This window comes from Physcomitrium patens, chromosome 1 (genome assembly GCF_059467195.1).
Source record: "Physcomitrium patens ecotype Gransden chromosome 1, ASM5946719v1, whole genome shotgun sequence".
NCBI classification, from domain to species: domain Eukaryota; kingdom Viridiplantae; phylum Streptophyta; class Bryopsida; order Funariales; family Funariaceae; genus Physcomitrium; species Physcomitrium patens.
Genome location: NC_143410.1, coordinates 25,630,567 through 25,646,198, shown reverse-complemented (window position 1 = coordinate 25,646,198; position 15,632 = coordinate 25,630,567). Strand labels below are relative to the sequence as shown.

The following is a 15,632-nucleotide window of genomic DNA, read 5'->3' as shown; positions in this document are numbered from 1 at the left end:
CACAAACCAATTTACACATGTGGCTTCACTTGGTGTAACATGGTAAAATAAAAGTAAAAGATACTTGTTAGAACATATATAGACAAGCTAACCACTACAGCAATTTAACTTGCAGATGGGACACATCAAGGTTGATTAGAGAGTATAGAAATATACAAATTCAATGGAAATCTAGAATTCCCTCATGCGACATCGCATTGCCAAAAACTTTTACTATCTGGCCACTTCAGTTAAGCTTGTAACGTACTCACTTGCTATTTGCATCCACCCTACGAATAGGATGTCCACCCTGAGATGCATTGTCGCTTTAAACCAAACCGACCCGAACCATCGGGCGAACTAAATTCAACAACGTTTTCAGGCATAAAGGACCAGAAACTAAGTAGCTCATAATCCCCAACGTGAACTTTTAGAGCCTACAAATGAGTCTGTACAAGCATCAAATCACTGCACGACCAACAAAAAGAAGTCATCAGGTAAATGCTGACAAAACCCTATTCTTCATCCACATCTGCTGCAGAAGCAAGCTGTTTGATGGAAGGCTTGTGAAGTAGACAACCACTGGGCTTCACAAATTGCAATATGCGGGATGACCCAGCAAGAGGTAGAGGATTTTCTCCTTCGAACAATGAGGGCTACCTCCCATGTAGTTTCCTTGACATAAGGACTCTAAAATACATGTCGTGAACATCAAACATTGGAACCTGTATTTTTTGCATGTTATAGCAGCTGCACATAAGACTTGCATTCATTTCACAGAGGAGGCGTAATACCATAGCGGAGGCGTTCTGAAATACGGATGAAGCATCACATGACGACTTCACGTCATGTCATTGGGAGTTCCTACCTACGAGCTTAAGCCCAACCTGTAACATGACTGAATAGATCCCCAGACTCACTACGAAACAATCCCCCAGAAGCCTGCATTTATGTCAGAAATATCACTCCAAGGATACAAAGAGGACAACATTGAGAACGAAATTTTGGTGTTAAAAACTTCCTTTTCACAAGTAACTCACCAACTAAACATGAGAAAAAATATTCATCCGTCGTGTTTAATTGACAAATGATCATCTAATCAAACAAGCTAAATCCCATGTCATCATCGCTCTCTTCCTTTGGCTCCTCCTGCGATCATCGCCACAAAGAACACATTATTGATAACTATGCCCAGAATGAAAAGATCCGACACAGGCGGAGGCGCCATGGATAGAACTCGTGACGAAGTAGCTTACTAAACTAGATAGGCCAAGCATGATTTAAAGTGTACAGTTAGCAATGTATTATGAAGTATGGAAGCTCTGATAACTGTAAATTTAATACGTAGTACAGGATTTATTTTTCCCGATAATGCAAGGTATCTTCTCTCACCTTCTTCTCCTCCTCCTTGGGGGCAGCCTCTGCAGCAGCGGAAGCAGCAGGTGCGGCGCTCACAGCAACAGCACCACCACCTCCTACAAAAGCCATGAATTCGGAGTGAGTTGCACGACTATGGGCACGAAAAGTCGGCAAGCGGCCTGGGGGTGGATTCTTTCGCGAGTCTAATTGAGGCACTTAAGAGTATAGCTCTGATGGGTTGAAATAAATAAACGTATTACTTTAAACAGTTCATGGTAGTGATATTCAGCATCTTACCACCTCCAACATTGGTGATGAGGTCGTCAACGCTTCTCTTTTCGCATAGCTTGGCAAAAAGCCCGGGCCAGTAGCCCTCTACTTGCACATTGGCAGCCTTGACCAGAGCAGCTATCTTGTCGGCCTGACAGGATTACAGCGGCCCAAATCAGCAAATGCAAACAATTCATCGGTCTGTTTCTTGAATGCTATCATACGGAATCAATATTAGAACTAGATATGGACCGACAGTCAGACAGCTCGCTCAGGTTCATTAGAATCCACAAATAGAAGTCTAGGGTTTCCGCTCTGATAAAGGCCACAGGGAGTTGCTCCAGAAGACGCAAACCCTAGCATACACAGTGCTTTCCAGAGAGTTCCTAACTGTATGCCATTCCCACCATGATAATTCTAAGCCCTACTCCCGCATTGCAGTAAGATAAGGATAATTGCCAAGTCAAATTAGATCATCAGATTGAATATCATTCCAAGCAAAAAGGTTGAAAAAACAAGGACACACACTTCATAAAACCAACAGATAAAACGAAGGGAAAAAAAAAAAAAAAAAAAAAAAAAAAAACGGAGTCAAAACAAACAACACCCAAACACTACACACAAAACACGAAAAAACGGAAATCAGGAACAGGAGAACTAACCGTGATGGCGATGCCATCGTCGTGCAAGATGAGGCTAGCATAAGTGCAGGCAAGCTCGCTGACCGACATTTTGGCAAAGCGGGTGCAGAACCACTGCGTCGGAATCCGGAACACGACCACGGATCGGTTCAGCAGCCGCGAGCAAGAGTTCAAAAGACTTCTAAGCATCTCAGGTTGCCTTCTTCACCAAATCGAACTTAGGTTAAGATGTTGTCTAATCTCCACCGTCCAATTCAGGAAAGATCCACGGTTCGACGGCGGTCTCATTTGCCGTTTACCCGGCAATTTCCTAGTGTGTGAGTATCCCCACTGTTAGCAAAAGAAGCGCCATTCATTTGAGTTTGTGGGAGTCAGAGTTTTGTTGTATTATAATCTTAGTTGTTTACGATTGCAAATATTCCTCGTTGACTTGAATTGCGATCAATTGCAGGGCTGATGATACCAGTATTGTGCTAACCACACGTGCAACTGAGCTTCTACCGAATACCGAAATTCACTGGCTCACGGTCGTCTCTTAATGATCTCACAACTAAAAAAATTCCACCATCTATGCGCGTAGACTTACCAGAACAGAAGCGGTTGCAAAGCTGAGACGGACACGGTCACATCAATCATACCCAACGTGTTCATCCCAATCTGCTCGTCATGAAGCCCAGACCTCTTCACAATTTCACTCCCACAATGGGTCCACTGACTAGGTGCAGTAAATGGTGGCGAAAATAGCAGTAGTAGTACAATGGTTGTAAGTGTGTTAGTTACAAGGTTAACTAGGAGAATATGGTGTGTGGAGATATTAATTTGTGTAAATTTGATTTGTTCTCACTAGGACAGAGCAAGCGCGACATTGAGCGCGGAAAGAGACGTGATCAACAGTGCTTGAAGCGACGGTGGGGGCGTTAGTGGCAATGAAATGTCATCATAGAACATACACAAGGGTGAAGTAGGGAATGGACCTCAATGAGAATTGAATTCACAACACCATATAATCTCCAAAACCATCCAATTTACTTCTTCAGGTGAATCGCTGCTTGATTACATACTAAGTTCAGAATACAGTTACTGTAGCCTCCCGTGAGGTCTGGCAAGTTGCGCACGATAAAGTGAGGGCAACTAACCACAACCTGAGAAAGCTCACAGTGCATGATCACTGGTAATACGAAAAAGGACGCGCGAATGAGATGTTCGCAACTCAAGTAAGACTTGCGGACAGGAGGTGAAGAATAATGCACCAAAACACGAAGGCATATATCTATACGATATATTAAATTAACCTATCCAAATATTAAATTCATCTATCTAGAGATAGCAATTGTATGTTATTATAATATATTTTCAATTAATATAAGATGGCAACTAATCCACTGCTAAGATATATAAAAACCTTATTTAAGTTCTCATATAAAAATAAACAACTAAAAGTAAAAGAAGTTGAAGGAAGCTAAAACTAAATTGAAGTGCAATGCAACTAACTTGTTTAGATTAACAAACTAAAATGATTAACTTGCTTAGATTGCAACAAGTTTGTGCATAAAAATTAATTGATTTGGAGCGAATTAATGCACAATTGAAGGTAGAAAGAGTTAAAGACAACTATGGCAAAGATGAGGTATATGGCAATCAATATAGTCATTATCAAGAGGTCACGTGATAAGTTGATTTGATATTAGATAGATTGATTTTAATTTTCTCTAAAATTATATATATAAATATTTAGATCAAATATAGGGTTTTTTTATATTTAAAAAAAAAATCTCTATAACTTAAAAAAATGTCTTTGTTTTGGCAAATTAAAACTTAAATTTATTAAATATAAAATCAAATTTTATTATAGTTTGTTTTGATAGATTGACAAATTATTATTAGTGTTGTTAAAAAATCATCTACAACTTGGATATTTGAGGATCAGTAAATCTTCAAATAAATTTATAAGATATAAAATAATAGAAGAAATTCTTTAAAGTTTTAAAAATAAAATTTGTGTGTCTTCTTTGCTGCAATTGTTTATTACAAATTAAAGAGTTATACGTGGACTTAAATAATATTTACGAATATAAATCCAATTTTTAAAGTTAGATTTAAAATTTTAAATATTATTTAAGTTTAAATTTTCAAATAATTAGATTTTAAAAAATATTATATATATATATATATATATATATATATATATATAATTAAAATAACCCATGCATGCAAAATTCTAACATCTTTGTCTTTGTGACCTTGTAAATCATAATGGCTAATCTCATGTTTAATTGTTTATTACAAAACCATGCTTAAGAAATTAATTTATGTTTTTTATCTAAAAATATATTTTTATATTTAAAAATTAGTATATATATATATATATATATATATATATTATCACTTAAAAAATTATTCTTTGAATTTTTTATATAGTATAATGTTTCAATTGGTAAATAAGTTGGAGTTAATGTCAAAATTGTTTTGTAGATAAGTAAAATTATTCTTCAGATTTTTATTATTATATACTATTGAATTATTTTTTATAAACTTAAATTTCAATTAAATTAAAGAAGTGTTAAATCTTTATTTTTAAAACCAATTCATAAATTTGGAGCCGTTATTAATAGTATATAAAGATTATTTTTTGCATTGTGTTTTTTCTACATCAATTTAGAATGTTGTGTTTAAATTTAAATATTATTTAAATTCATCATATAAATAAAATATATTTTTTTCTAAATTTATTTAAATAAATTATTATAAGACATTTGTGTACATAATTAAATCTAAATAAAATAGTAAACAAAGTAATTCTATGAGGTACATGTTCCTATCAAATATCATCACTAGACACTTCATAGAAAATATGCAAGTCAAAAGAAGTTAAAAAATACACAATAATAATAAGATAGTATAATAATTTTTAATGACTCTTTGAGAATTGGAATTTTCAAAAACACTTGAATAGTACATAATGTGCAATATTTTATTAAAAGAGTTATAATAATAATAATAATTATTATTATTATTCTTATTATTACTACTATTATATTTTTATTTACTTGTATGTATTTTGTAATTGTAAGCTTGAATTGCAAACAAATCCTCTCATTGTACACTCATTCACATCAATAATACAATGGTGATGAATTAAATTGACATGTAAATTGCCCAATAACTCCAAGTTGTGAAACAATCAAAAATTAGTAGTAGGTAATTATTTATTTGTATATATATATATATATATATATATGAATGTTATATAGATCCATACTTTTATTGAATAGACCCACCCTAAAATATAGGTGTTTAAATTTAAATATTATTCAATTATTGAATAGACCCACCCTTGACAAAAAATATAATTGGACTTTATTGATTGCAGATCCAATAGTGGAGAAATAAATCTAGAAGTCATTTTTTTTATTTCATGATGGTTAGAATGGGTGGATAAATTTAGTAAAATCTTGGGTCTATTTATTTATCATTCCCTTTTTACAAATATAGTTTATCTTCACATGTGTTCTCATAAGCAATGTTCTCCTTGCATCGACCAAACAAGACAATATCTGGAAAAATATCTGGACCAAGATCTCAAAACGGACCTCAAAGTTATGGGACCTCAAGCCAAGCAGACAGACAGAGCGGGGGAGAGATAAGGGCTTTCATAGCGAGGGACATGAAGAGTGAGAACTGATCTGCACTCCACGCTAAATCCATAGCTGAATCCATCGACTTGTTCCTCACAAGGTACAGATCTCGGTCTTCACTCTTCCGTCAAAATTTGAATCCAATTCACACACACGCTCATACATACGACTGAATGAATGAATGTGCATGTATATATATATATATATATACTTGAATGTCTAGCAGTTCGGTTCTGCAGTGGCTTCGTGTTCATTCCGTTTCAGTTGTAATTTTTCGGGGAGGAATGTTTGTGGAGACGTTCGCAAGCGCAAAGACATCTGAATAAGTTGTACATTAATTCTGAATTCTGCTTCTTTTTTTTCTTTTTTCTCTTTTTCTTTCTTTTTTAAAAATTTCCTGTGTTATTTTGTTTGTTGAATGTGTACGAAAGGAGATGGATCCAGTACTTACATGATGGATTATGATTGTGGTGTGTAGGAGTGAGTATGACAGAGGTGTCAATACATTTTCTCCCGAGGATCGGCTCTTCGAAGTGGAATATGCCATTGAAGCCATTAAGGTACGAAAATTATTTTTTGTGTGGAAAAGATACGGGTGAAGTTTTTGCGAATTTCGATGTGTAAGTCCAGTTCCGCGACGCTGTAGCAATGTGGCTCTTATGTAAACAACTGAAAGCCATCGTTTGTTCAGCAGTGAAGGTCTAGATCAACAGGCACTAACTGCGGTTTAATTTCAATCCAACTTATTATCTCGATCTTTAAATTTCGGGTATGATCAGTCTGTCTGATTCTCTTCCGATTAGTTTTGTTGTCATTTTCAGCACATGGCAGGTCTCGGCTTGGTGTCTATTATTACCATTTTCTGATGATTGATTTGGCAACCGGGCAGCTTGGCTCAACAGCGGTGGGATTAAAGACTAAGGAGGGAGTGGTCCTGGCTGTAGAGAAGCGAATCACATCAGTTCCTATTGGTAAATTGTTGAGTCGAAGTCCCTCGTTTCAATTGCCGTATGCAAGTCAATAATAAGAAATATATTTTTGCGATGAAGGACACACCAAATTTTACAGCTTTTGACGAAAGTATTACATTTGGCTTGCATGCTGCTTCATCTTTACGCTTAAGGTCACATCTGCTTTAAACACGAGTTTAAAGCAAAGCTCAATCGTATGTGGGTCTTTAGAGGAGTTGTTCTGTTTTGAGCTTACGTACTATCATCTTAACGTTGTGGCGAGCGTTACTCTGCTTCTACTTTTTCTCTGGTATACTTAATCAGGCTTGTTTGAAACTGTGGACTTGTAGGAACCCACCAGTGTTGAATAGATCACGGAAATTGATGAGCATATTGGATGCGCCATGAGCGGTCTCACTGCGGATGCTCACACAATTGTCAAGCATGGCCGTGTGGAAACTCAGGTCTTTGTTCTTTGCTTTGGTGGATGTTTCTGTTGATACTGTAAGTGGAATCACAGATATTCTGCTAAATACAGCTTATCAATTTTCTTTACCCTGCACTAACCATGGATCACGTAAGATGCAATCAACTAAAGTTTAGACCGTGGCTGCAAAAATTGATACGCTGTTATAATTGAGCAGATGACTCATTGACAATACCTTGTTTTACCTGCTGCACTTCTACCGAGACATGTACAGGATTATGATTCCTGCTTTGTGTGGGGCGATTCGCTCTGGCTTTTAACCTACCATCTCCTTGTGTGTTAAACCCTGCAGAACCACAGATTTTCTTAAAATGAGCCCATGAGTGTAGAGTCTACTACGCAAGCCCTGTGCGATCTGGCTCTACGGTTTGGAGAAGGCGACGAAGAGTCTGTGGTATTTGGTCAATTTTTTAATATGTAAATTTTGGACAAAATTTGCACTGCTAATGGAGTTGAATATTGATAAAATGAGGATTAAACCAATTCGACAACTCATTCCATGTTGGTTTTGGGCGCACATTGGTTACTCGCACATGTTGATGCCCTTCATTGACCTCAATCAGTAATTGGAAGCAGGATATCAATCGTGTCCACTTCGTATCACATCAATTGCTTGTCTGCATATCTCTTGTAAATCTGAGTATTACACGCTAGCATACACAAACCTTTGATCTATCGGATTTAAAGCTTCTTTGTTGGTAGTCTTCAAACATTTTTTCGCAATGTTGAGGTTAAAGAGCATATTTTCATGTCAAGTTAAGATGGTTATGAAAGGATTCGAGTTTGATTAAAATGTGCAGTCGCGTCCTTTTGGAGTTTCCCTGTTAATTGCTGGAGATGATGGGGCTGGGCCCTGCCTGTAAGTGACTTTCTTTTTTCGTGGTGTCCTCATCAGCTTGATTTATTCTTGAATAGTTGAATTTTCTTTAGCGAAGCATGAAAGTATGTGATTGTATTTCAGGTACTACACAAATCTATCTGGAACATTTTGGCAGTGTGATGCCAAGGCGATTGGTTCAGGGTCAGAGGGTGCCGATACTTCGCTTCAAGAACATTTCAACAGGGTACATCACTGTCACAGTTGGTCTATTCGTAGTATTCAAAGTGGCATTGCTCAGTGTTCTCACTTGCTCAAGAATTGTTAATTTTTCTGTACTAAGGCAATCCTGACTGAACATTCGTATGAACCGGCGATCCTGTGGTAGCGTGACCTTCACGGAAATTCAGTCTCTTCGGTTTTTCCGCTCTAAATTCAGGTTTTTATTGCAGAATATGACGTTGGAAGGGGCTGAGACTTTAGCACTTTCAACTTTGAAGCAAGTCATGGAAGAAAAGGTAATAAGCAGGTCTTATTGAACCATAGTTTTTTGTTCTTTATTTTTAATTTTTTGTTCAGTTTTGGACATTTCTGCTCCTTTTGCAAGTAGATGGTCATGTACACAGGACTCAGTAGTATGCGAGTAGATTATTTTTTGTTGCATTTTGTTTCTCTCAATTCTGTCCTCGGAGTATTGATGTATAGCTAAGAGCCCTTGCATAACTTAGGTAAACCAAACCAAGGTGGCTAAGCAAAACTATGATCCTCTATTTTGGCAGGTAACATCTTCGAATGTGGACATTGCTAAGGTATCTCCGAAGTATCATTTGTACCCACCTGAAGAGGTTGAGGCTGTTATTCAATGGTTGTAACCATCTGATTAGTTGAATGCATTCATTCGTTTAGCAATCATTAAATTCTTTTCCTTTGACAGCTCGTACATTTTTCCTAAGCACTCCACACACTTAAGTTTCTTTAGTCGCATGAGTGGCAAATGTTGAGATCAAGCTCCGAAGCCAGTAACGGCTCAAACGTTTACGATGCCATTTATTGGCCGAAGTTAGGAATCTATTTCGAGTACGGTATATGTATTGATCTTTGTGACTTTTTTCATCAAACTCTTTCCAGTGTTGTGATGTGAGTGTCGAGCTTCTGTGTATGTACTTGTACACCACACACTTCAATTTAGCAGTGTGTTTTTGCAATATTTTTATCATTTAATTTTGTATAGCATTGCAAGGCATAAAACACAAAAAATAAAAACACATATAATTAAGTGTGTATGTAAGCGCAACTGAAAGACTTTTACTCACAAAACTCAAGAGCTCTAAGATAAATTACCAGTTATGAAAAAAATAATATATTTTATGTTTATTGTAAGGAAAACAATAAACAAAATTTTCAAAATAAGCATTATATCTGTAAATCACTAATTAAATCATGTGATTAATAGTGGTGCTTACAGAGATGTTTTCAATTAATACTTGTCATATGGAAAGTCAAGAAAAATTTAAATACAGTAAGATAATTTGAAAATCAGTCCCCTACTGGAGGTTTTGCTCCTAAAGGATGTTGTGTTAAACAAAAGTGTCTCTTGTGTTATTAAAAATTCGTTTTTGTCTTTGTTATAGTCTTGTAGTTTTAGTTTTGATTTCCTCACTTGAAGAAGTTTAATTACTTTTTATTAAATGGTTCTATTCTAAAGTTAGAGTATAATAACTAACTAATCATAAATAAATAAATAAATAAATAAATATATATATGGGGTAATTTTTAACATAGTTATAAATGAATCTAAAAGATAAGAAAAAATTGTAAAATTATTTTGATATGATTAAAAAAACAAAGTATATATTATTATTTTATTTGAAAGTATTTTATCTATAATATATATATATATACCAATCTTAGATCTCATTATTTATTTGATTAAAATAATTCTTAATGATATGTTAAATCTTTAAAAATATATTATTAACAATATAATTGAAGAATTCATATCAATTATTTAATGTAATTTTGTAATGAATTTACTAAATTGTAATTATTTACTTGTGCTTCTTTGTCATTATTTGTATATCTTTTAGAAGAATAAAATGCTACTTAATTCACCTTTAATAGATTTTTTTTTTTTTTTTCCTACAACAACCACAAACAATTTATTGTTTATTTATTATTTTTAAAACTTATTTTTTAAAAAATTAAGTAAAATTTTATTTTACTTAAATCTATTGAATAAAACTTACATATAAGTTGTCTTAACAACCTTTGGCACTATAATGTTTGATTATGTGCTAATGATCACTGTACAAGCATTAGGATTCTGGGGCAATGACAGCCCCCTACAATAGACACATATTTTCACGCTAATACAAAAGATATCTCCATCAATATTTCTTTATTTCATAAATAATGACCACCAATTATTGTTTTAACTTGCTGATGCTAAATGTTAGGACTTAAAACTTGTATTTCTTCAATACTTGCTACTCAGTTGAAGAAGTGTTTGTAAGTTATACATTAGTGGGTTTGATAGACCTAATCGGTTGTAGAGCATCAGTCATAGAAATTGTTCCTCCAACCACGGTCTATTATCGTCCCTTAGCAGTCATTTGTCAGTAAAATGCCCAGATTATGCACCCAATGGCAACTGGGGTGCAGGAGGTGATCGTCCTCGTCAAGAGAATATGAAACCGGTGCGCTCTGCCAATCGTAAACTGCATTTGCAAACGAGCGTAGGTTAATTCAATGGGTCTCTGCTGTGTCGTTGGTGATTACACGCTGCTCTTCATCTTGCGACTCTTGCCTGCAGTGCACTGTTCTTGGGTCTGCCTCAACAACATGTCATTCAATCACAATCGGATGACCAGTTACTCAGCCTCTTGCAAACACCGTATGGTACAAACTTGACTTTTGCGCACGAATCGCTAGTTGAGTTAACTCGATACTTTATGCAAACGAGAGAAAGGAAAGCTGAGTTTATATTGTATTTGCAAGCCACTCAAGCGACACTTCGAATTATTATGGACGGGTTACAAGAGAAAAAAAATTCCAGACGCGAACCCCGATGGCGCTGTCAAGGGCCAACAAGGTGATGTTCAGAGGTTTCATGATGCGTCGTGGGTTGGGGAGTACATAGCGATATTTGCAGAGTTTTATAGGAGAGCATTGTTGAATTTTGCTGAAGGAAATGATGATGAAGTTCCTGCGACATAGTTGGAACATTTCAAAAAGGCAAATGATCCTTCAACGTTGATTGCCCAAAATCTATATTGGAATGTTAACGCTCACATTAACCACGATCTCTCATTCGCTGTCGCAAGTGCCGTTGAATAGCGAAGATACGTCGATGCGTCGGGAAGATAACCATCTTGTGAACTGGATTATTGAAAGTGTTTCAGGACAGTTGTTGCCAAATTGACTGAGTTATACACCTCATCGGGTGTAGATGTGCGTAAACTGGATGGCTTGCTGGGAAAGGTGAATGAGTACTGCGTGGGTGGTGAGAGATTGCCTGGAACTTTGGGTGTCAGATGGGGAACGTTGATCGTTCTACTGGCAAACGGTGCCCATTTCGAATAAATGTCGGGACTCGTGTGTTGAGAAGGTAAAGCGGAAGGTAAAGTCTCATGCAGGTCTTCTACAATGGCTCATCTCAGACATTCCGTCGCCACTGGCAAAGCAGTTGAAGAAGTCTGAGGTCAAGGATCCTTTGACAACATTGTGTGCGTTTGACCCCCTGGAACATTTGTCAGCAATTTCCGTAACTTCGATATGAGTCAGGGAGCATTGTACGTAACAAGTTTTGGCGAACAAAGCCAACAAGGGTTATGTTAGCAATAAGTTATACTCAGATCGACTGTTGTATCATACGGGGTGTCAAATCATCAGCCATTGAGTCGTACGATCCATTTAAGCACAACGGGTTGAATCCAAATTGTACCATCAAAGCCCACGATGTGCTCGTAAGAGAAGGCAATGGGTTAGCGTACCATCGAAACTAATAGTCAATCAACGGGACACCATCTAATGCACCAGAATGAGGTAGCGTCTGCTCGCGTACAAAAATCCGTGGTCATCGTTCATCGCAACCAATTCATTGTACTCCATCGGAGGTCTATGCTTTTGCAAGAGGAATTTCTGTTTCCATACAAATCACTGCGTAGTTCTCTGACTCCCTGGAGCATGAATGTTGAATCTTCTCGTCGCTCCGGCAAGAACTTCTCAATCTGTCGTTGTTACGAAGGCTTCAACTCATGGTCATTCTCAAGCATGTCAGAATATTGTCGGATGAGGCAGCGAACCATGTTGATGGCACCAAATAACCATTCACCAGATAGTACACCAATCTGTGTGCCATTCCCATCTGTGTGCGCAGTTAAATAGAAGCCACCGAACTCTTTCACTTTGACCCATTGTCGGTAAGCGGTACCCAAAGGACCGATATGTCTATTCAAATATCGCACTACATGTGATCACATCAACTGCTTGAGGTTCAGGATGTGGAACTTCTTTGGTGGGCATGGAGGGATAAGGGATCCAAGCTCCTTCTCCTGGAACACCAGCAAATCCTCAGGTAACGATGACATTGTTCTCCTTGTTACAAGCATAATGCGGATTGGAGTGTTAATAAGTCTCGCACGCACTCACTGTACATGGTTTATTATAATTTTATTAACAGTGATGATTTGTATTTAGTTATTTAAATCAAGGTTTAGAGTTTTACGGTTTAGGATTACATGGGTGTCGCTGGTTTTTTGACCTGTTTATTTATCAATTTTGACTTGACCTACTCTTTTTCCTCTTCTTAGTTTGTTATCTATGATTCCAATAGTATAAATGCTTTATTCTATAAGTTCTTACTTTGTAAGATATAACAATTTTGGTTTAGGCTTTAATATTTTAACTTTTGATATAAAAGGATTTTTGAAAATTTTGAAAATATTATTGGGTCTATTTGGAACTTATGCATTCTAAATATGTCATTGACTTCTTTTAAAAGTATATAAATATTGAAAAATTTAGGATTTGACTATTTTGAATTTTGAATTGAATTTGCAAATAAGTTAGATTTTATAAGTTTTCATTTGACCTACCTCTATATTTCCAAGGTTTACAAATTCAATGATGGACTTAGATTTAGGATTTACAATTTAAGGTTACATTAGTGTATTTGATTACTTGATCCTTTTATATTTGGATTTTGACTTGATCTACTCTCTTATTTTTGTTGTATACAATTTCAATGGTATAAGTAATTTGTTCTACAAATTTTTAGTTTATAAGATATAACAACTTTGATTTAAACTTTAGGATTTTTACTTTTTTCACAAAAGAATTTTAGCCAAATTTCAAAATACTATTGGGTCCATTTGGAAGTTGTCTATTCTACATATGTTATTAAATTTTTCTAAAATTGTATAGAGTTATAGATATTAAAGATTTGACTATTTTGAATTATGAATTGATTTTACAAATAAATAGGCTTTTGTGAGTTTTGATTTGACCTACCTTTTTATTTTGGGGATCTAAAAATTTAATTTTGGACTTAAAATACTCTATTAGTTTTTGAATTTTCAGATATAAGGCCTTTGACTCAATAATTTTTATAATATCTACCACCATTAGACTTCTTCAATATCTTTCCGTCTAGTTCTATGTACCATCCTATTGTAAGAAATCAATGAGCATTATGAAGAAATTCAAAGATGAGGTGATAATTACTTCAATTATATAGCTTTCAACTATTATAGAGAAATTAGCATTTTTATATTAATGCTTGTTGGTATGCTTGGGCACTTTTCTATTCCTCTATTAGTTGACGATGGCACTCTATATGCTTACTACTCCACTTTATTACTTTTTTAGCAAAATTTTATATAATTTTCACACAAATAGAAGGTACATATGAATTTCTTCCATGAATCTCATTTATCAAAATTTCTATTGTAATATGACATATTTAAGATTTTAAGATTTAAAATTAAGGATTTAGGATTTAAAAATCTAAGGTTTTGGATTTTAAGATTTTAGGCTTTAGAATTTAGAATTATTTATATTTGATAAATATTTTTGCCTCTTTATTTTTTGATTTTATATTAATCTATCTCCCATTTTTGTCGTCCATAATTCTAATAGTATAAATGACTTGCTCTATAAGTTCTTAGTTTGCAAGATATATCAACTTTGACTTGGATTTTGAAATATTGATTCTTATTATATGTATATATATATATATATATATATATATATATTATTTTATAAATATCTATAGGTATATTTATAGGTTGTCTATTCTAAATATATCATTGAATTGTTCAAATAGTATTTAGATTTGTAGATATTGAAGGTTTGACCATTTTAAATTTTTAGCTAACTTTACAAATGGATTGGATTTTTTAAGTTTTATTTAATCTACCTCCATAATTTCAAGGTTTGCAAATCTAATTGTAGATTTAAAATGGTCTACAAAAAAAATATATTTAGATAAAAAGTCTTTGACTTGGTCTCTTTTTTTTCTGACTACTTTTGTACTTTATCTTTTTGAATTTAAAATTGATTTATATCCCTATTTGTGATGTTTTTTATTTATTCTGTTGATGTGTTTAAAATCTTTAGCAACTCTATAGTTTAGAAAATATGAGGTTTTAAAAATTACTTAATAATTATTTATGCAATATGTAAAATATATTCACTAAATTATAATGAAGTATTTCTAAACCTTATTACTTTTGAAACTATATTATATTAGTAGAAAAATATCATAATAAAAAATAATCCAAATAAATATTTAATAAAATTATAATATTAAAAACATTATATTTGAAGATTTTTAAATGAATAAAAGATATGAATTTTCGTAAATCTTCTTTAACATTATCAAGTATTTGTACAAGATAATTGGTAAATGACTTGGCAAATTAATAAGTAAATGAGAAATAGAATCTTAATAACTTCTTTGAGAATTAAAGATTGTTAAATATTCCCAGATTTTTTTGAAGAAAAAAAAATAACAATAATAAAACAAACAAACAAACAAAAAATTCAAGCAAAGCAAAACAAATTACATCTAATGAAAACAATAGTAGGTGACAATGATGTAAAACTAATAGAAGAAGATACAAAATTAAGTTGTATCCTATTATTTTTTTAATAAGATCCTAATATTAACTATGATTTTTTAAATAAATAATATAAAATATTTAAGTTAAATTAAATTTGAAAAAATTTATAAGGATTCTTTTCATTTATCACATAAGACATTTTGTAAAGAGATTTATATATCAATTTTTTTGTAATAATAAAATTTTTATATATATCTATATATATATATACATATATATAAAAAAGAAAAAAAAAAGAGAGAAAAAAATAATAGAGATCCTTATTATGATCTTCTTCTTTTTAAAAAAAATACCAAAATATCTATTATATTTTGTAGATCCTTTATTATGCTCCATGTTTTGCTTAAATTTTTATTTTCATGTAATATTT

At 33.8% G+C, this 15,632-nt stretch overlaps 1 protein-coding gene and 1 pseudogene across 2 annotated transcripts; one reads left to right on the top strand and one right to left on the bottom strand.

Annotated features, from left to right (window-relative positions):
• Positions 1-969: 969 nt before the first annotated feature.
• Positions 970-2,414, bottom strand: LOC112278741 (large ribosomal subunit protein P1). The gene is made up of 4 exons (XM_024512443.3): positions 2,271-2,414; positions 1,636-1,759; positions 1,372-1,454; positions 970-1,128 (listed from the first exon to the last, which is right to left on the bottom strand). Exons 1-4 carry the CDS (start codon positions 2,337-2,339, stop codon positions 1,075-1,077), a joined length of 330 nt encoding a protein of 109 aa, XP_024368211.1. The 5' UTR covers positions 2,340-2,414; the 3' UTR covers positions 970-1,074.
• Positions 2,415-6,157: 3,743 nt separating this feature from the next.
• On the top strand, positions 6,158-9,274 carry LOC112285836 (proteasome subunit alpha type-5-like; annotated as a pseudogene). The gene is made up of 9 exons (XR_016502082.1): positions 6,158-6,210; positions 6,363-6,444; positions 6,774-6,845; positions 7,185-7,298; positions 7,614-7,715; positions 8,122-8,180; positions 8,283-8,385; positions 8,591-8,656; positions 8,918-9,274. The product of XR_016502082.1 is annotated as a proteasome subunit alpha type-5-like (transcript).
• Positions 9,275-15,632: the final 6,358 nt, after the last annotated feature.